The sequence below is a fragment of the Leopardus geoffroyi genome, chromosome A3 (genome assembly GCF_018350155.1).
Source record: "Leopardus geoffroyi isolate Oge1 chromosome A3, O.geoffroyi_Oge1_pat1.0, whole genome shotgun sequence".
Classification (NCBI taxonomy): domain Eukaryota; kingdom Metazoa; phylum Chordata; class Mammalia; order Carnivora; family Felidae; genus Leopardus; species Leopardus geoffroyi.
The window spans coordinates 51,988,112-52,009,513 of record NC_059336.1 but is presented as its reverse complement, the minus strand read 5'-3'; the positions used below and the strand labels follow the sequence as shown (position 1 = coordinate 52,009,513).

The window sequence follows — 21,402 nt, the reverse complement described above, 5'->3', positions numbered from 1 at the left end:
GGCCTATCTTTTAATTATGTAAATTTTCTCATATAACATGGTCTTTTTTAAAAAACATGGATTTTTAACATGTATTGCTTCGTATTCACACGTGTCCGACATAATCTATTTAACCAACAGCCTCCAGAAAGGTTTTTTCAATTTACCCGCTCACCAAAATGGGCTGAAAATGCTTTTTCTTTCTACGGCATCGCGTAATGAAGATTACGAAGAAACGGCCCAAAGTTTTGAGAACCCATCTGGGAAAACATTATCTCGTTGATCCAGTGACTAATCCTTGGAACCAGCGCGGCGTTGAACTCTCCTTTCCTGCATCTCACTACCCACGCTCTGACAGCCCAAATCCCACCAGGTCTCGGAAGGACCGCGCGGAGCCTAGGGCGGAGCCGGCCAGTCGGCTTCGCGGCGAGAGCGACGCCGACGTCGGCGTGGCGCACAGTGCTGTCGCAACACGCACGCGGGCTGAACCTCTCCTCGGTCGGCGACGGCGCTGCGTCACTGGCTTTCGGGCGCTTCGCTCGCTCCTGGAGACGGAGACCGCTGTGGGCCTCGGCTCTGGCCTCCCGCGCCTTGGGAGTTAGGTCGCTGGCGCGATGAGGCGCAGCAAGGCCGACGTGGAGCGGTACATCGCCTCGGTGCAGAGCTCTGTCCCGTCGCCGCGAGAGGTGAGCGGGGCCTGGAGAGCCGGGCGGCCTCCGCCCTGGCCCTGCCATGGCACGGCGCAGGGCCGGCGTCATGGCTCCCGGCGGCCGCCGCTCCCTGGCGCGTTGAGGCGCCGGTCGGCTCGCGCGGTCCGGTGGGCGGCGTGGCGCTCGCGAGCTGGAGGGGGAGGAGGGAGTCCGCGGCGGGCTGCCGTTGGCGCCTGCTCTTCCTCTTCCTCCTGGCCTGCTCCTGACGGTCTTCGCTCGAGGGCCCATCCCGTCCGGGGGTTCTTTGGCTGCGCCCGCGCGGCCTCGTCCTTCGCGTTCAGGCGCCTGCCATATGCGGCGGATTTCTTCTTGTGTCCCGGACACTTACCCGCTGTGGTGGAAGCGGCATCTTTCTGGCTTTGGAGGTCGATGGAACCCAGCGGGGGACTGACGCAGCTCCCGGGTGGGCTTTTTCCTGCTTTGACGGGCGACCGTCGTAGGCATCAAGCGGACCGGAGCTGGGGCAACTACAGTTGGAATTCCCTGACCACGCACATGACACTGGAAGTCCCCCTATTTTGAGGCATCTGTCATTGTGCGTTTATGAAACGGTTCTGCTCCTACTCTTCACACTTCTCTCCCATTCCCACCGCTCTTAAGAGGCCTATTTGCCTTTTTGACAGACGCAGTCTTGGGAATTCTGAGTTTCTTACGGGCCATTGTTACTATGGCTTAAAATTTTTAAGCTTTTTGACAACATGCTCAGCGTATATTTCCTCTTTTAAGATAGTGTGCCAGATATATTTTGGATTCATCGGAATTTTAGTGATTGAATGTGGCGGGTGGGGAAAAAGGATAAAGGTGGGTGGTGTGCACAAGATCTTGAGTCAGTTTGCTTGGGAGTTGAATCACAGCATTGCCATTTATAAACTATGATTTCAGGCAAGTTACGCTTCATCAATAAGATGGAGTAATGGTGTTGATAGGCAAGTTGCACTTCATTAATAAGATGGAGTAATGGTGTTGATAGGAGAATATAGGTATATAGGATGACCCATATTAAACCTTTAGAGCCATGCTTGGCACATAGTAAGGACAGTCATTCAAGATCTCTTCTCGGCGAGGGCCTATGAAAAAGAGGTGTTAGGAAATTTAAAAAAAATCCAGGGACCGACATGATTATAATAGCTATAATTGTTTCTTCGATCATTTACTAGGCATATGTTATATGCTGTGTTTCCAACAATCCAGTGGATATTGAAACCTGGAGAGATTAAGGTACTTGTTAAAGGTCAAATAGGTGTCTCTGTAGGATTTTGGTAGTAGGTCTGTTTTAGTTTTTATAGGAGTAATGGAGTAGCCTGTTCCATCAGAAGAGAGAAATCAGTACCTACATAGAGACTGTAATTTCAAGCTGCTGGCATAGTCCTAAACACAAACGTGGTGTCAGAGTCTAAAACAGAACTTTTTACGGGTTTCTGTACCACTGAAACTGATACACTTGTTAAAAAGCAAGTTTAGAGCTTTCATGAGATTTTTAGTGAGGATTCTAACTCCCAAAAGATTGAGAGGCACTGGTCTAGACAGAATTTAGAATGTTCTTTGAACTACCTAACTTTTCCATCAAATAGGGGTCGGGGCAAAATTTGAAGGACTGGTTATTATGGCTACCTCTGTTTTACATTTAAAGAGTAGTATTTTAATCAGATGTTTTTCTTCAAACGTGAGAAATCATTTACTTTAGAACCTGGGGATTTCAGTGGGATTTTGATTAGCAAGTGAGTAACTTTTATAACAGGTGGTGGTATTCTATAAACTTAGGTCTAAGTGAAAGGACAAAACAGGGTGCTTTGGAAGGGAGATGGAGGAGGCAGAGACTGGTTGTGAAGAGTAGAAAGATTAGTATTTACTTGGCTCGTAATTTGGTAGAGACTGACCACGTGTGAACTGACTATGCTTTCTGTGATGTCCAACTTCTGGAATGCAGTGATGGGTCCATAGTCCTATGTTCCCAGGCTTTCATTATGCTTTCATTTGTTTGTCTCCTCTTTTGTCATTTTCTATTCCTTCACACCTGCTTTTGTCCTTATTGAAAATATCACTTGTGTTTGTTTAATTTTTCTTTCTCTAGTTGGCTTCTATTTAGTTTTCCTAGATTTCTGTTCAGTTGGCTTCCCATTCCACACCCCTAATTCCTACTGCTCAGAGGCAACCTGACAGCTCTTAGTTGTTTGTTCTGCCACTTACCATCTATACTTCAGACTTGTGAACAACATATATACATACTTTTATTTCTCCATCTCCTTTTCAACATTTTAGACACTTTCTACACTGTTCCTCCAGATTTCTGTCCACAAATCTTATTTCTCCTCCTTATTCTTCTAGTTCTGTTGTTGTAATTTTTAGTTAAATGAATAGTTTGTGTTTATGTAGTTATGGGAAGGTACATATCATAGCATATTTTTACATTTGAATCACCTTTAATATGTAGTTTTATTTTTCCTGGAGTTAATATTTGCTTTATGTTTTGGTTTGTTTAGTTATCAATGATGTATTACTAATTCTTTACCCAAACTCAGTTTAACTCTCAAGGGTGATCAAAGAGGTCACATAATCTGTCAATTTCAGCTTAATTTTTTTTTTCAGTGTTTATTTTTGAGAGAGAGAGAGAGAAAGCATGAGCAGGGGAGGGGCAGAAAGAGAGGGACAGAGGATCTGGAGTGGGATCTGTGCTGACAGCAGAGAGCCCAATGCAGGGCTCCCAACTCATAAACTGTGAGATCATGGCCTGAGCCAAAGTTGGACACTTAACTGACTGAGCCACCCAGGTGCTCCTCAGCTTAAAATTTTTTAAGAGTCTTGCTTCTGGAGCACTCTTGTCTTACTCCTGGAGTCTGGACTGACTTCTGCTTCTCTTTGCTACACAGTTCTAGTCCTGGGACTTTGCTTTATCATCATCCTTAGAATTCCCTTCACTTTTTTTCTGTATTAAACTCTTGGTTTCTTGTAACTCATGTCCTCTTGACTTCCTCTATTTTGGTGTAGCACAATCATGTTTGCTTTGAGAAGGAATGGTTGGGAATTTTTTTTTTTTTTAACATTGTATGCCTGAAGAAGTCTTTTATCTAATTTATAGTTTTGTTTGTCAGATTCTAAAAGTATTGCTTCATTTTCTGATCATTTGTATTGTTAGAAATCTGATGTGATTCTTGTTATTGATGTCTTGTAGGTTTTCTGGAAGTTTCCTTTCTTTTAAAACATTTTTTAAAAAATGTTTATTTTTGAGAGAGAGAGAGAGAGAGACAGACCGTGAGTGAGGGAGGGGTAGAGAGAGAGGGAGACACAGAATCCAAAGTAGGCTCCAGGCTCAGTTCTGTCAGCACAGAAGCCATCGTGGGGCTGGAACCCACAAACAGTAAGATCATGACCTAAGCCGAAGTTGGACACTTAACTGACTGAGCCACCCAGGCGCCCCTGGAAGTTTCCTTTCAATTGGAAAACGTGTTTCCTTCAGTTCTGAGACATCGTGTTATTTGAGGATTTCTGCCCCGATTTCTACCCCCTTATCTATGTTTTTGTTAACTGAAAGTTGGTTCTGGTTTGAGCCTCCATATTTTTTTCTTTTACTTGAGTCTTATGTTTGTTCTGTGTTTAACCTTATCTTCCACAGGAAGGGGTTTGGGGAACACACCATTTCAGTATCTTGACTTTGCATATCTGCCTCTATAACCCCTGCCCTCATACTTTTCAGAGGACTCCATAAGTTTGGAGCCCATTAGTTTGTACTGAGAACAAATCCATTTGCTTAAGCTCTTTCCAGGAGGTGTTGGGGACCTAGGAGTGGGGAGTCAGTTGGCTGTGCAAGATGAGGGTAATGTGGCATCTCTCCAGGTCTCAGTGTTTTTATTTTCAGCCCTACATCTGTTCTGATAGTTAGGAGGTTAGATGAATTCAAATATTTGCTTACAGTGGCATAAAATGTCATGAAGAGAAGTAGTGACTGATTCATGGATGTCCTGAATCATGGACTTGATTCATGGATGTCCCGAATCATGGACTGACTGAATTATGGATAATGTTGGCTCTTTTCTTCCTATCTATGTATCCTTAAACAAGGCACTTAACTTCCTTAAGGCTTTAGTTCCTTTATAAAATGAACAGAATGGGGACAGAAGATTATCATGTTTCCCCCAATTTTATGGTTCTATAGATTATTCTTTAAAAAAATTTTTTAATGTTTATTTATTTTTGAGAGAGAGAGAGAGAGTGAGCGGGGGAGGGACAGAGAGAGAGGGAAACACAGCATCCGAAGCAGGCTCCAGGCTCTGAGCTGTCAGCACAGAGCCTGACGTGGGGCTTGAACCCATGAACCGTGAGATCATGACCTGAGCTGAAGTCGGACACTTAACCGACTGAGCCACCCAGGCGCCGTTTGTTCTATAGATTATTCTTTAATAATTGCTGTTCAGTTATCTTAAGGTTGTCTTCTTTAATGAGATATTTGGAAGGAAAATAGTGGAGTTGGTTTTTCTATTATATGTTGACATTTAACTTGTGGGAATCTTCATTTTTTAAAAGGGGAAGAAAGTTGTCATAAACTACTTCTTATCTTAAATTTATGAATTTGGGGAGGGGGATAGAGGCCTTGTGTACCCAGTTCTGCTATATTCATTCTTTGCTTTCAAAAATATTTATGATGAACTACAGTCCTTGACTTGTTTTTCTCAGGTATTTGTTAATACTGAATGAAGTTTAAGATTGTAGTTCTTTTAGGGGCGCCTGGGTGGCGCAGTCGGTTAAGCGTCCGACTTCAGCCAGGTCACGATCTCGCGGTCCGTGAGTTCGAGCCCCGCATCAGGCTCTGGGCTGATGGCTCAGAGCCTGGAGCCTGTTTCCGATTCTGGGTCTCCCTCTCTCTCTGCCCCTACCCCGTTCATGCTCTGTCTCTCTCTGTCCCAAAAATAAATAAACGTTGAAAAAAAAAAAAAGATTGTAGTTCTTTTAGAATATATCCTGTTAAGGATGTACACACAATACTGTCATACTAAGGTCATGGAATAGTTTTCTGAGTATATGTCACTATTTTGATATAAAATAAAATATTTTATACAGTTTATTGGAGATATAATTCCCATACCATATAGTCCACTCATTTATTAAAGTATATAGTGTGATGAATTTCGGTATGTTATGTTATTGATATTTTACATTGTAGTAAAATATATATAACAATATTTGCCATTTTAATGCCTTTTTTAAAAAGTTTAATTTATTGTTAACGTAGAGCGTTATATTAATTTCAGGTATACAATATAGTGATTCAACAATTTTATACATTATTCTGTGCTTATCATGATAAGTTTAAGTTTTTAATCCATATTAGCTATTTCATTGCCTCTCACTTCTCTGGTAACCATCAGTTTGTTCTCTATAGTTAAAAGTCTGTTTCTTGATTTGTCTCTCTTTTTTTCCTTTGCTTGTTTTGTTTTTTAAATCCACATGTGAGTGAAATCATAGGGTAATTTGTCTTACTCTGACTGACTTACTTCACTTAGCATAATATACTCTAGCTCCATCCATGTCGTTGAGAATGGCAAGATTTCATTTTATTTTATGGTTGAGTAATAATCCATTGTTACTCCACACACACCCCCACATCTTTATCCATTTAACTATTGATAGATAGACATTTGGGCTGCTTCCATAACTTAGCTTTTGTAAATAATGCTGCGATAAACATAGGGGTGCATGTATCCCTTTGAATTAGTGTTTTTGTATTTTTTGGGTAAATAGCCAATAGTTGCTATTACTGGATCATATGGTAGCTCTATTTTAACTTCTTGAGGAACCTCCATGCTGTTTTCCAGATTGGCTTCACAATTGCATTCCCACCAGCTGTGCAAGAGGGCTCCTTTCTCTCCACATCCTTGTCAACTTTTGTGTGTGTGTGTGTGTGTGTGTGTGTGTGCGCGCGCGCGTGTGCACGCGTGCACGTATGCCATTCTGACAGGGGTGAGATGATATCTCATTGTAGTTTTGAGTTGCATTTCCTGGATGATGAGTGATATTGGACATCTTTTCATGTGTCTGTTGACCATCTTGTATGGCATCTTTGGAGAAATGTTACTACATTGTCTTCTGTCCATTTTTAAATTGGATTATTAGTTTTTTGGGTGTTGAGTTGTATAAATTCTTATATTTTGGATATGTCATTTGCAAATATCTTCTCCTGTTCAGTAGTTGCCTTTTATTCTGTTGATTGTTTCCTTCACTGTGGAGCTTTTTATTTTGATGTCGTCCCAGTAGTGTATTTTTTCTTGTATTTCCATTGTCTCAGGAGACCTGTTCAGGAAAAGGTTTCTATTGCCAATGTCAGAGAAGTTACTTCCTGCGCTCTCTTCTAGGATTTTTATGGTTTCAGGACTCACATTTAGGTCCTTGATCCATTTTGAGGTTGTGTGTGTGTGTATGTTTGGTATAAAAAAGTGGTCCAGTTTCTTTCTTTTGCATGTAGCTGTTTAGTTTTCCCAACACAATTTGTAGAAGAGACTTTCTCATTGCATTATTCTTTCCTCCTTTGTTGGAGATTGACCATATAATTATGGGTTTGTTTTTGGGTTTTTTATTTTATTCTTCTGTGTGTTGTTTTTGTGCCAGTACCATACTGTTTTGATTACTGCAGATTTGTAGTATAACTAAACTCCAGAATTGTGATACATCCAATTTTTTTGTCTTTTCCAGGAATTGTTTTGGCTGCTTGGGATCTTATGTGGTTGCATACAAATTTTAGGATTGTTCTAGCTCTGTGGAAATAGAGCTAGAGCTGTTGTGGAAATAGCTGTTGCTATTTTGAAAGAGATTGCATTGAATATGTAGATTGCTGTGGGTCAGTAGACATTTTAATATTTGTTCTTCCAATCCATAAGTGTGGAATGTCTTTCCACTTTTTGAGTGTGTTATCTTCAGTTTCTTTCATCATTGTTTTATAGTATTCACCTCTTTGGATAAATTTATTCGTAGATATTTTGTTGTTTTTGGTGCGGTTGTAAATGGGATTGTTTTCTTAATTTCTGTTTGCTGCTTCATACAGATTTCTGCATATTGGCTTTACTGAATTTATTTATCAGTTCTAGTAGTTTTTTGGTGGAGTCTATGTTTAGTATCATGTCATCTGCAAGTAGTGGAAGTTTTATTTTTTCATTACCAATTTGGATGCCCTGAGATGAATAAATAACTCATTCACCTATATGCCCCAGATGATTTTCTTTCTTTTTTTTTTTTTTCAACGTTTATTTATTTTTGGGACAGAGAGAGACAGAGCATGAACGGGGGAGGGGCAGAGAGAGAGGGAGACCCAGAATCGGAAACAGGCTCCAGGCTCTGAGCCATCAGCCCAGAGCCTGACGCGGGGCTCGAACTCACGGACCGTGAGATCGTGACCTGGCTGAAGTCGGACGCCCAACCGACTGCGCCACCCAGGCACCCCCCCAGATGATTTTCAGACTGCTGCTTCTATGCTGTATCTCTGTACGCTGTGGTACTTTAAGGGTGGGGACTCCCCTTCCTAATGCTCACCAGGTTCTCAGAGCTAGATCTTGATTTTTAAATTCCTTGGCCCCTCTTTCAGAGCCAGCTATTATGGCAATTCATCTGCCCCATGAGGGCTCCCTGGTGTGATAAACTATTTCCCTTCACTACACTGCTGACTCCCTGCAAGCCATGGATAGCCATGGTCCGTTTTGCTCCTAAACCCGGTCTCCTCACCTTTCTACCTTATTCCATGTGGCCTCTTCTCAACCTTTAGTTGTGGAATTTGTTCTGCTAGTCTTTGGATCATTTTGTGGGTTATTTACACTGATGTGCGTGTTCTCTAGTTTTATCTGTGGGATGAGGCAGGCTTAGTTAGGGTCCTCTTTCACCACCACACCATCTTCCCAGCCTTTATTTTAACCACTTTTTTAAAAATTTTATTTTTTTTAACATTTATTCATTTTTTGAGAGACAGAGAGAGACAGTGCAGGTGGGGAAGGGACAGAGAGAAGGAGACACGGAATCCGAAGCAGGATCCAGGCTCTGAGATGTCAGTACAGAGCACAACATGGGGTTCCAACTCATGAAGTGTGAGGTCATGACCTGAGCTGAAGTTGGACACCTAACCAACTGAGCCACCCAGATGCTCCTTCATTTTAATCACTTTTCAATGTACAGTTCAGTTGTATTAGTTCTATTCATAATGTTCAACTACTACCACTATTTCTAGAAACTTTTTATCACTTCAGGTAGAAACTTGGTAAAAAAAAATTTGTGTAGAAACTTAGTTACAATTAAGCAGTAACTAGTCAGGTTTCTCCTCTTACCCTCTGATTACCACTAATCTTTCTTTAAAAAAATTTTTTTTTACATTTATTTATTTTTGAGAGACAGAGCACAAGTTGGGGAGGGGCAGAGAGAGGAGACACAGAATCTGAAGCAAGCTCCAGGCTCTGAGCTGTCAGCACAGAGCCCAATGCGGGGCTTGAACCCACAAACCGTGAGATCATGACCTGAGTTGAAGTCAGATGCCCAGCCAATTAAGCCACCCATGTGCCCCTCCGCAAATCTTTCGTTATGAATTTGCCTGTATTTGATATTTCATGTAAATGGGAGCTTACAGTATTTGTCTTTTCATATCTAGATTGTTTTACAGTTGGGTTGTTTCTACCTTTTGAATTTTGCAGTAATGCTGCTGTGTACATGGGTGTATGAATATCTATTTGTGACCTTGTTTTCAGTTCTTTCGGGTATATTTCCTGGAATAGAATTGCTGGTCATAATCTGTTTAACTTTTGATGAATCCCAAACTTTTTCCCATAGTGGCTGCACCGTTTTACATCCCCACCAGCCTGTAAGAGGGTTCCAGTTTCTCCACATCCTTGACAAGACTTGTAATTTTCTTTTTTTTATCTTTCTTTTTAAATGTTAGCCATACTGATAGATGTGGTTTTTCATTGTGGTTTTGATTTGAATTTTCCTGATACTAATAATGTTGAGCATCTTTTTCTGGCTTACTGACCATTTGTATATTTTCTTTATAGAGAAATGTGTTGTCAGGTTCTTTGTCTTGGGCTTTTAATTGAATATTTGTTTTCTTGTTGAGTTGCAGAAATTATATATTGGATATAATTTCCAAATACTTTCTCCCATTCTGTATGTTGCCATTTCACTTTATTAAAAAAAATTTTTTTTAATGTTTGTTTTTGAGAGATATAGACAGAACACAAGGGGGAGAGGGGCAGACACAGAATCCAAAGTGGGGGGGGGTGGAGAATCTTCAGGCTCCACATAGAACCTGACATGGGGCTCAATCCCATGACCCTGGGATCACGACCTGAGCCAAAGTCCAGAGTCACTCAACCAACTGAACCACCCAGGTGCCCCAAAATGATGTATTCTTGATAGATTTTCTAATATTGAACCTTCCTTGCATTCCTGGGATAAACCTCAGTTGGCCATATATTGGGTGTATAATACTTTTAATGTGTTTTGGATTCATTTTGATGAGAGTATTTTGTTGAGAATTAAAGTTAAAAAATTTTAATTTTTTGTACAGTTTTAGGGCAGTTATGTTCACAGCAATATTGTGCAGAAGGTACAGATATTTTCCACATACTCCCTTTCTCCACACATACTTGGCCTCTCTCATTATCAACATTCCCTGCAGAGGGGTGTACTTGTTACAATCGAACCTACTGTGACACCTCATTATCACCCAAAGTCCATAGATTACCTTAGGGTTCACTCAAGGTGTACAATCTGTGGGTTTTGACAAATGTATAATGATATGTATCCACCATTATTGTGTCACACAGAGTAGTTTTATTTCCCTAAAGATCCTTTGTGCTCTACCTGTTCATCCATCTTTCCCCCTCCTCCCTGGCAACCACTGTCTTTTTAGTGTCTCTATAATTTTGCTTTTTCCAGAATGTCATATGGTTGGAATCCTACAGTATGTAGCCTTTTCAAATTGGCTCTTTCCATTCAGCAGTGCACACCTAAGTCTCTATATCTCTTCATAACTTGATAACTCGTTTATTTTAAAGATTCTTAAAAATTTTACTGGAGACAGCATGTTTGTGAGCCAGGAAGAGACTGGGAGGGGGATAGAGTAAGAGAGAGAATCTCAAGCAGGCTCCACACTCAATCTGGAGCCCAGTGTGGGTTTGTTCCCACGACCCTGGGATCATGACCTAAGCCAAAATCAAGAGTCAGACGCTCAACCAACTGAACCACCCAGGTACCCTAAAAGTTGATTTGTTTTAAAGTGCTGAATAATATTCTGTTGTCTACATGTATCACAGTTTATTTACCTATTCATCTACTGAAGAACATTTTGGTTGCTTTGAAGATTTGGCTATAAACATCTGTACAGGTTTTTGGGTGCACTTAAGTTCTCAACTCTTCTGAGTAAATACAAAGGAGCATCGTTGCTGGATCATATATACGTATATGTTTAGTTTTATAAAAAACTGCCAAAATGTCTTCCACAGTGTCTGTACCATTTTGTATTTCTACCAGAAATAAATGAGAGTTCCTGTAGCATCTCAGTCTTGCCAGCATTTGGTTTGTAAGTGTTCTGGATATTGGCTATTCTGATACGTAGTGCAGTTGCTGGGTGGAAGGGTAGTTCTATTTTTAGTTTTTTGAGGAACTTCCATACTATTTTCCAGAGTGGCTGCACCAGCTTGCATTCCCAAAATCGGCTTGTTTTCTTATTGTCAGTTGTTAGTATTGTATATTGGATAATAGTCTTTTCTCAAATGTTTCTTTTACAAGTATTTCCTCCCAGTTGTGACCTGTCTTTATTCTCTTGATGGTGTATTTTGCAGAAAAAAACTTTTTTTTCCAGAACAAAATTTTTAATTTTGATGAAGTACAGCATATCCATTCTTTCATGGAATGTGCCTTTGGTGTTGTATCTTAAAAAGTCGTCACCAAACCTGAGGTCAATTCAGATTTTCTCGTGTTATCTTCTAGAAGTTTTATAGTTTTATGTTTCTATTAGGTTTGTGATCCATTTTGAGTTAAATTTTGTGAAGGGTATAAGGTTTGTGTCTAGATTTTTTTGTTTTTGTTTTTTGCATGTGGATGTCAGTTGTTCACAAACCCTTTATTTTCTCCATTATATTTCATTTGCTCCTTTGTCAGACCTCAGTTGGCTCTGTGTCACCAGTGAGTGCTGTTCCCCCGCAAACCCCAATTCAGCCTCCACTGCTGCTAGGTGCTGTACAGCTGCATCAACTGCTTTTGGACATATCCAGCAGCTGGTTGAGGTCCATGCCACGGTAGGTGAATTTGTGGAAGGTGGTCTTCTTTTGCTCCACTTCTGCCATCTTGTCAGTACTTGAGAAGGGATCACCTAATACCACATTGTCTTGATTACTCTAGCTTTATGTAAGTATTGAAGTCAGGTAGTGTCTGTTCTTCCAGCTTTTTTCTTCTTCAGTGTTGTGTTGGCTACTCTGGGTTTTCTGCTTCTGTATATAAACTTTAGGATCACTTTGTTGATATCCACAAAATAACTCCCTGGGATTTTGATTGGGATTGCTTTGAATCTATAATGAAGTTGGGAAAAACTGACATCTTGTCAAGATCAAATCTTCCCGTGAACTTGGGACATCTCCATTTATTTAGTTCTTTGATTTCATTCATCAGAGTTTTGTAGTTACTCTTAGTAGATCTTACACCTGTTCCGTTAGATATATAACTACAGTTGATCAATGAACAACATGGTTTGAACTGCACATGTCCATTTATATGGGAATTTTTTTTAATAAATGAGGTATAGTATTGTAAATGTATTTTCTTCTATGGTTTTCTTTTTTTTCTTCTTTATGATTTTCTTAATGTTTGTTCTTTGGTTTTATAAGAATACGACATATGATGTCACATGCAAAATATGTATTAATCTCCTGTTTATATTATTGGTAAGGCTTTTAGTCAATAGTGGGTTATTAGTAAAATTTTGGGGGAGTCAAAAGTTATATGTGGATTTTCAACTGAACAGAAGGTTGGCACCCCAACTCCTGCATTGTTCAAGGATGAACTGTAGTTCATTTTTGGGGGTGCTAATATAAATCTTCAAATTCTGCTTGTTCATTGCTGGTATATAGGGAAGCGATTGCCTTTTTTATATTACTGTTGTATCCTTCGAACTTGCTTATTATTTCCAGGATTTTTTTAATCAGTTCTTCTGGATTTTCTGCGTGGACAGTAATGTTGTCTACAAAGATACAGTAGTTTTATTTCTTCCTTACCAACTTGTGTATCTTTTATTTTCTTTTCTTACTGTATCAGCTAGGACTACCAGTATGATGATATAAAGGAGTGGTGAGCAGGGGCATCCTTTCCTTGTTCCTGATCTTAGAAAACTTTGACTTCCTTACCATTAAGTATGATGTTAGTTGTTTTGCAAACTGGTGCAGCCTCTTAGGAGAACAGTATGGAGGTTCTTCAAAAAACAAAAAATAGAACCATCCCATGATCCAGCAATTGCTCTATTAGGTATTTACCAAAAGGATACAAAAATACAAATTTTAAAGGGATCCATGCACCCCAGTGTTTATAGCAGCATTGTCAACGATAGCCAAATTTGGAGAGAGCCCAAATGTTCATTGACTGATGAAAGGGTAAAGAAGATTAGTATATGGCGCTTGGGTGGCTCAGTCGGTTAAGCATCTGACTCCTATAGGGCAGGTCATGATCTCACAGTTTGTGAGTTTGAGGCCCGTGTTGGACTCTGTGCTGACAGCTCAGAGCCTAGAGCCTGCTTCAGATTCTGTGTCTCCCTCTGTCTCTGTTCCTCTTCCGCTTGCACTGTTAATGCTCTTTCTCAAAAACAAAGATTAAAAAAACATTTAAAAAATTGGAGTGTGTTTGTGTGTGTCTGTGTGTCATATACATACAGACACACAGACACACACAAACAATGGAGTATTACTCAGCCATCACAAAGAATGAAATCTTGACTTTAAAATGATGTGGATGGAACCAAAATATATGCTAAGCGAAATAAATCAATCAGAGATTGAAACCAATATTGCACTGTATGTTAACTAATGAAAATTAAATTTGTTTTGTTTATTTTTGAGAGAGAGAGAGAGCGTGCAAGTGCACAGGCAGGGGAGGGGCAGAGAGAGAAGGGGACAGAGGATCCGAAGCCGGCTCTGCTGACAGCTTGATGTGAGGCTTGAACTCATGAACTATAGGATCATGACCTGAGCTGAACTCGGTCACTTAACTGATTGAGTCACCCAGGTGCCTGACAAAAATTTTAAAGTAAAAAAAATAAATGAAGTTTGATGTTAGTTTTTGTAGATACTCTTTATTAAGTTGAGGAAGTTTGCCTCTGTTTCTGGTTTTGAGAATGTTTTTGTTTGTTTTTTATGAATGGGTGTTGAATTTTGTCAAATGGTTTGCTACATGTATTGACATGATTAAGATATTTTTTTTTCCTTTCTTTTTGTTTGTTAATGTGATGGATTACATTATACATCAATTGATTTTTGAAAGCTGAACCAGCCTTACATACCTGAGATAAATCCCACTTGGTCGTGGTGTATTAATCTTTTTATACATTGTTGGATTTAATTTGCTGGTTTTTAAAAATTTTTTTTGAGAATTTTTGCAGCTATGTTTGTGAATGATGCTGGTCTGTAGTTTTGTTGTAATGTTTTTGTCTGGTTTTGGTATTAAGGTAATACTGGTCTCAAAGGATGAGTTAAAAGTTATTTGTTTTATCCTCTGAAAGATTGTAGAGAATTGATAGAATTTCTGTCTTATTTTTTTTATTTTTTAAAGTTTGATTAATTTTTGAGAGAGAGAGAGAGAGAGAGAGAGAATGAGCGGGGGAGGGGCAGACACACACACACACACACACACACACACACACACACACACACACACAAAATCTGAAGCAGGCTCCAGGCTCTGAGCTGTCAGCACGGGGCTTGAATTCACGAACTGCAAGATCATACCTGAGCCGAAGTTGGATGCTTAGCTGACTGAGTCACTCAGGTGCCCCAGAATTTCTTTCTTTCTTCTTCTTTTTTTTTTTCCCCAGAGATTCTTTCTTACTAAATGTGTGATAGAATTCACTAGTGAATTTGGTGCTTTCTGTTTTGGAAGGTTATTATTTATTCTATTTATTTAATAGATATAGGTCTATTTCTTGTGTGAGTTTTGACAGATTATGTCTTAAGGAATTGATGCATTTCATGTAGGTTACCAAATTTATGGGCATTGAATTATTAATAGTGTTATCTTTAAAAAATATTTTTTGCTTTTAAAGTATTTTGAGTGAGAGAGAGAGAGAGAGCACGTGTGAGTGCGAGTGCAAGTGGGAGAGGGGCAGAGGGAGAATCCCAAGCAGGCTCTGCCTGGTCAGTGGAGAGCCTGATGCAAGGCTTGAACTCATGAACCACAAGATCATGACCTGAGCTGAAGTTTGACCCTTAACCAACTGAGCCACATAGGTGCCCTTTAATCTCTTTTTAATCATGGGGTCTGTAGTGATCCCTTTTTTTATTTCTGATATTAGTGATTTCCATCCTTTGTCTTTTTTCTTAAATTACCCTGACTGTATGTTTATTGATTTTATTGGTATTTTCAAAGAATCAGCCCTTGGTTTTGTTGGTTTTATCTGTTTCTTACTGTGTTTCATGTTATTCTTTAATTTTTATTTTCTTTCTGCCTATTTTGGATTTAATTTGTTCTTTTTATAGTTTCCTAAGGTGGAGGCTTAGACAATTGATTTTACATTTTTTTCTAATATGGGTATTTGTTGCTGTAAATTTCTCTCTAGTGCATGGTGATGGAATGATGGCAGACCCTTCTCTGTGGGCCTTTCATAGTGTACCCGTGCCAGAGGAGCGTGCAGCCCTGAACCATTGCCCAGCCTCCTCACTGGTGGGCTGTGAACACTGAAGGGGACTGTACAGTGTGAAAAAAAAAATTCTCTGTAAACAATGCTTTTGCTGTATCCCACAAATTTTGATAAGTATGTTTCTTTTTTTAGTTCAGACTACTTAAAAATTTGTCTTGAGACATCTTCTAGCCATGGATAATTTAGTAGTTTGTTGCTTAATTTCTAAATATGGAATTATTTAGCTATCTTTCTTTTACTCGATTGTGGTTTGAAATCATACATTATAGGATTTCTGTTCTTGTAAATTTGTTCAGGTGTGTTTCATGGCCCATAATGTGTATTTTGGTGAATGTTTGATGTGAGCTTAACAAGAATGTGTATTTTGTTGTTAGATGAAGTAGTCCATAGATGTCAATTATGTCCAGTTGATAGATGATACTGTTTAGTTCAATTATGTCCTTACTGATTTTCTGCCTGCTGGGTCTATTGCTGATAGAGGGAAATAGAAGTTTCCATATATATATATTATATATATATTCCATATATATATATTATATATATATATCTTTAATATATATATACACACATATAGTGTCTTGTTTTTTACCTTACATGTACTGTGTGGAAGTGCATACATACCACGTTAAGAACTTCTATGTCTCCTAGGAGAAGAATTGACCACTTTATCAAAATGCTCCTCTTGATCCCAGATCACTTTGTTTGCTCTGAAGTTTTTTTTTTTTTTTTAAATCAATGTAGCTACTCTTGCTTGTTTGCTTTTGATTAGTGTTAGATTGGTATATCTTTTTCTAACCATGTATTTTTACCGATTTATGTATTTAGTGAGGTTTAAATGATATAAAATATATTAATTTCAGGCATACAACATAATCAGTATTCATATATATTGTGAAATGGTCACCACAGTAAGTGTAGTTAGCATCTGTCACCACAGAAATTTTTTTTCTTGTGATGAGAACTTAAGATTTACTCTACTGGTAACTCCTTCAGTTTTGTTTGTGTGAGAAAAAAAATATTTCTTACCGAAGGATAATTTCATGGAGTACTGCACTCTAGGTTTGTTGTTTTTTTCTCTCAACTTTAAATATTTCATTCCCCTCTTTTCTTGTGTAATTTTTGAGAAGTTAATTTCTTACCTTTGCTTCTGTTATAGGTGAGGTCTGTTTTCTCTAGCTTATATGTCATTTGTCTTTTATTTTCAGTTGTTTGAATATGATATATGTAGGTGAATTAATATTATTGGCATTTATTCTGCTTGATGTTCCTTGAGCATCCTGGATCTGAGCTTCCTGGATTTGTGGGATTTTGTGTAACATTAAATTGGGGGAAATTCTCAGTAATTATTGTTTCAGATATTTCTCCTATTCCTTCATCTCTTCTCTTTTATTGTAGTCCTCTTTCATGGATGTTCTTCCTTTTGTTGTTCCATAATTCTTGGATATTATTTTATTTTTCCTTATTTTTCTCCTCTTTGCTTTTCACTTTGTAGATTTTTTTTTTTTTTTTTTTTTTTTGAGATATCCTCAAGCTTGGAGATTCTTACTTCAGCCATCAAAGGCTTTCTTCATTTCTATTTTTTTTTCTCTAGAATTTCTTTTTAGTGCTTCAGAATTTTTATCTCTCTGCTTACATTGCTCATGTGTTTTACTTTATCCTTTGGGATCTTTAGTGTATTAGTCATAGTTACTTTAATTTTCAGTCTGATATAATTCCAGTATCTGTTGCATATCTGAGTCTGGTTCTGATGCTTGCTCTATCTTTAAACTTTTTTGTTTGTTTGTTTTGCCTTTTAGTATGTCTTGTCATTTTTTTTTTTTCCTTACAGCTGGACACGATGTAGTTGGTAGAACTTAAGTAATGTGATGGAGTTTTTATCTCTCAAACTTGCCCACACTGAGTTTCCAACAATTGTCTATTACAGTTTAGGTTTTCCTACCTTGATATTGGTTGATTTTGGTTCCTGTGGGGATTTCTGCTGTGGTGAGGTTTGATTCTCTGTATTTATCTCCGATTTTGGAAGGTAGTTAATGACCTAACTTCTTTTATTATAGATCTAAAAAGAGCTGTGTTTTTTGTTTTTTGGTTTTTTTAGTTCAGCTTCTTACTTGTTGTTTGGGCAGTGTGGCTACTTCTAAGTTCTTATATACCAGACTGGAAACTGGATGTCTGGAGTCAATTTTAAAGGATTTGTCCTTCTTTTTTTCAATTGTGATATGACTATATAAGATGATATAATTGATTTAAATAGTTATTCTTTTGTCTGGTTAATCTCTTCCTGTTAGCTTTTGGGTTATAAAAACTAAAATACTGTTTCTGAAACTCTTTTGAGTAATTTGTTTTATCTTTGCATTTCTAAATTGGTGCCACTGTAAATAATCTGAGATTTCCAACTTCAGCTGAGTCTCCAGCATTCCACAGTCCATTTGCCTGCCCCTTTCCCTAGGGCTTATAAATTGTAAAAAAAAAAAAACACATAAAGTTTACATCTTAACCATTTTTAAGTGTGCAGTTTATTAGTGTTAGTGCACATTGTTACACATCAGAGCTGCAGAATATTTCCATCTTGCAAAACTGAAGCTTTCCACCCATTGCACAACTCACCGTTTTTCCCTTCTCCTAGCCTTTGGAGACCATTTGACTTTGTTTCTATGAATTTATTACTTTGGTTACTTCATATAAGTGAGTTTATACAGTATTTGTTTTTTTGACTGGTTTACTTAGTATAATATCAAGGTTCACCAATGATGTACCTTGTGATAGAATTTCCTTCCTTTTTAAGGCTAAATAACATTCTGTTGTTTGTATTGTGCATACCACATTTTATTTATTCATTCATCCCTTGAAGGACAAAGGTTGCTTATATTAACCCTTGGCTGTTACGCATAGTGCTGTTATGAATATGAGTATGCAGATATTTTTTCTTTTTTTTCTTATTTATTCATTCATTTATTTATTTAGAGAGTGTGAGTGAGTGAGGGGCAGAAGAGAGAGAGATAATCCCACGAGGTGCAGAGAGAGGGAAAGACTGTGGAGCTAGGAGCAGGGCTCACCAGATGCAGGGCCTGAGCTCACAAACCGTGAGCTACCCAGTTGCCCCTGCAGATATTTTTTTCAATACCTTGCTTTTAGTTCTTTTGGTTATATACCCAGAAGTAGGATTGCTGGATCATATGGTAGTTTTTATTTTAGTTTTATGAGGAATCACCATACTGTTTCCATAATGGTTGCACTGTTTTGCATTTCCATTAATAATGAACATGGGTTCCATCTTTTCCATATTATTATCAACAGTTGTTATTTTCATTTTTTTCTTTTTGGATAGTAGTCATCCTAACGGTTATGAAGTACTATCCCATGGTGACTTTGATTTCCATTTCCCTGATGATTAGGCCATTCATATATCATTTTTGGAGAAATGTCTGGTATAAAGTCTTTTGCTCATTTTCTAGTTGGGTTGTTTGATTTTGTGTTACTGAGTTGTAGATTTTTAAAATCTATCCTACATATTATTCTTTTATCAACTGTATGGTTTGCAAATATTTTCTCCCATTCTGTAGGTTGACTTTTTATCCTGTTAATTGTGTCCTTTGATGCACAAACATTTTTAAGTTTGATGTAGTCCTTTTGGTCTATTTTTACTTTGTTTCCCATGCTTTTGGTGTCAATTCCAAGAAATCCATTGCCAAATCATATGTCATACAGCTTTTCCCCTGTGTTTTCTTCCAGGAATTTTATAGTTTTGAATCTTAGTTTTAGGTCTTTAATTCATTTTGAGTTAATTTTTGCACATGGTATAAAATAATGGTCCAGCTCTACTCCTTTGCATGTGGATGCCCAGTTTTCCCAGCACCATTTGTTGAAGACTGTCTTTTCTCCATTGAATGATGTTGACAACCTTGTTAGAGATTATGTATACATGTGAGTGTTTATTTCTGGGCCATTTACCTGTCCTTGATCACCACCTTATCTTCTTCCTTTCAGTCACTGTATTAGAACTTCACTGTCCACCTCAAATTCTTCACAAGTTTTACGCATCAAACTACCTTGCCTCTTTGGTAAACTGAGACTACTGGCAGTGAACCACGAGGCCCTATTCATTATTCTGTTATCCATATATTTCCTCTTTTTTTTTAATTTTATTTTTTATTTTTTAAAATTTACATCCAAATTAGTTAGCATATAGTGCAACAATGATTTCAGGAGTAGATGCCTTAGTTCCCCTTACCTATTTAGCCCATCCCCCCCACAACCCTTCCAGTAACCCTCAGTTTGTTCTCCATATTTATGAGTCTCTGTATATTTCCTCTTCAACGTTCCTCCCTGACGCCTTTTTTTTTTTTTTTTGTTCTCATCCCTTTCAGCTTTCTGAGCCCTGATTTCTCCTTTTTCATTCAAATTCTCAACTGGCAGTTTTTCCTTAGCATGAAAAACGCATTCATGTTCTTTGTCCTAATAACTGTCCACATCCATGTTCTGTCATTGCCCTGTTTCTTCCCTCACTTTGTTAGGCTCTTTGAAAATGATTTTGGGACACCTGAGTGGCTCAGTCGGTTGAGTGTCCAACTTCAGCTCAGATCATGATCTCACGGTGGGTGGATTCAAGCCCCACATCTGTCTTTGTGCTGACAGCTGACAGCGCGGAGCCTACTTTGGATTCTCTGTCTCCTTTTCTCCCTGCCCCTCCCCCGCTCAAATTCTCTTTCTCTCTCTCTCTTCCCTCCTCCCCGCACCCCCCCCCCCCCGAAATAAACATTAAGAAGAAAAAAAGAAAATGATTTAGCAGTATTGGTTCCTTAAGAGGAGAAAGAGTGTGATATCCAAATAGAAAATTTGTATATATACTTTTATGAGTTGAAAAAACTGCTTGGGGGCCTCGCCTGGGTGTTTAGCATTCGACTTTGGCTCAGGTCATGATCTTGCAGTTTGTGAGTTTGAGCCATACATCGGGCTCTGTGCTAACAGCTCAGAGCTTGGATCCTTTTTCGGATTCTGTCTCTCTCTGCCCCTCCCCCATTTGTGAGCGATGTTTAATTAATTAATTAATTAGTTTGAGAGAGCTCAAGCAGGGAAGGGGCAGAGAGATTGGGAGACAGGGGATCTGAACCAGCCTCTGTGCTGACAACAGTGAGCCCAATATTGGGCTCGAACTCATGAAATGTGAGATCATGACCTGAGCTGAAGTTGGATGCTCAACTGACTGAGTCACCCAGGAGTCCTGGGAAAGGGGTTTTATTAAGTTAAGGTGCTATAACAGAAGACTTATGTGGCATTGCTAAGTGACATTCCAAAGCAGTGGAGAAGATATGGATCATATGGATCATTTAGTAGATGTTACTTGAACAGTTGCCACTTACTTAATGAATTTTTTTGGTTTAATAACTTATTTAAAAAAAATTGGGCATTAGCCTGTATTATTGACCAAATTAAGTTTTAGACTTAAAAGTAATTTTAGAGAAACTGAAAGAAAATATAGATGAGTATTAATCTCATATGAGAAAGATCTTTTTACCATATAATTTGAAAAAAATGAACAGCAAAGATAGTTTTTACTGCATACAAGTTGAAGCTTTATTTCACAAACACATTAAACACTGAATTAAAGGTGGCAACCTGGGAAAGCTTTGTAAAAAGCCCTCAAATGTCAGTATGGTTTAAGAACCATTAAGGGTTTTAAGAACTCTTTAAAAATTAGTGAGATAATCTTTTCTCTGTCCTTTCAAAGTTGAGAATGGCTACAGTATGTTAGCAGCGAACTGATACTATAAATATTTCAGTGTGAATATTAGAAACTGATCTTCTTAATCAGAGAAATACCAGGTTGACTTAGTCATACCTCTTTTACTTACCAAA

At 38.4% G+C, this 21,402-nt stretch overlaps 1 protein-coding gene and 1 non-coding gene across 5 annotated transcripts in view; both read left to right on the top strand.

Moving 5' to 3' along the window:
• Nucleotides 1–462: 462 nt before the first annotated feature.
• RANBP2 (RAN binding protein 2) overlaps nucleotides 463–21,402 on the top strand; it is an 82,263-nt gene continuing 61,323 nt past the window's right edge. For 2 of the 4 annotated variants that reach the window (XM_045443738.1, XM_045443737.1), the window contains exon 1: nucleotides 463–665. In XM_045443738.1, coding sequence (XP_045299694.1) covers nucleotides 594–665 — 72 coding nt within the window. In that variant the 5' untranslated portion in view covers nucleotides 463–593. Of the gene's footprint in view, nucleotides 666–11,813; nucleotides 11,951–21,402 lie in introns of all 4 variants that reach the window. The other 2 variants (XM_045443740.1, XM_045443739.1) reach the window with 2 other exon arrangements.
• On the top strand, nucleotides 15,470–15,606 carry LOC123581777. Its single transcript, XR_006704007.1, has one exon. It is a non-coding gene; the product is annotated as a small nucleolar RNA SNORA42/SNORA80 family (small nucleolar RNA).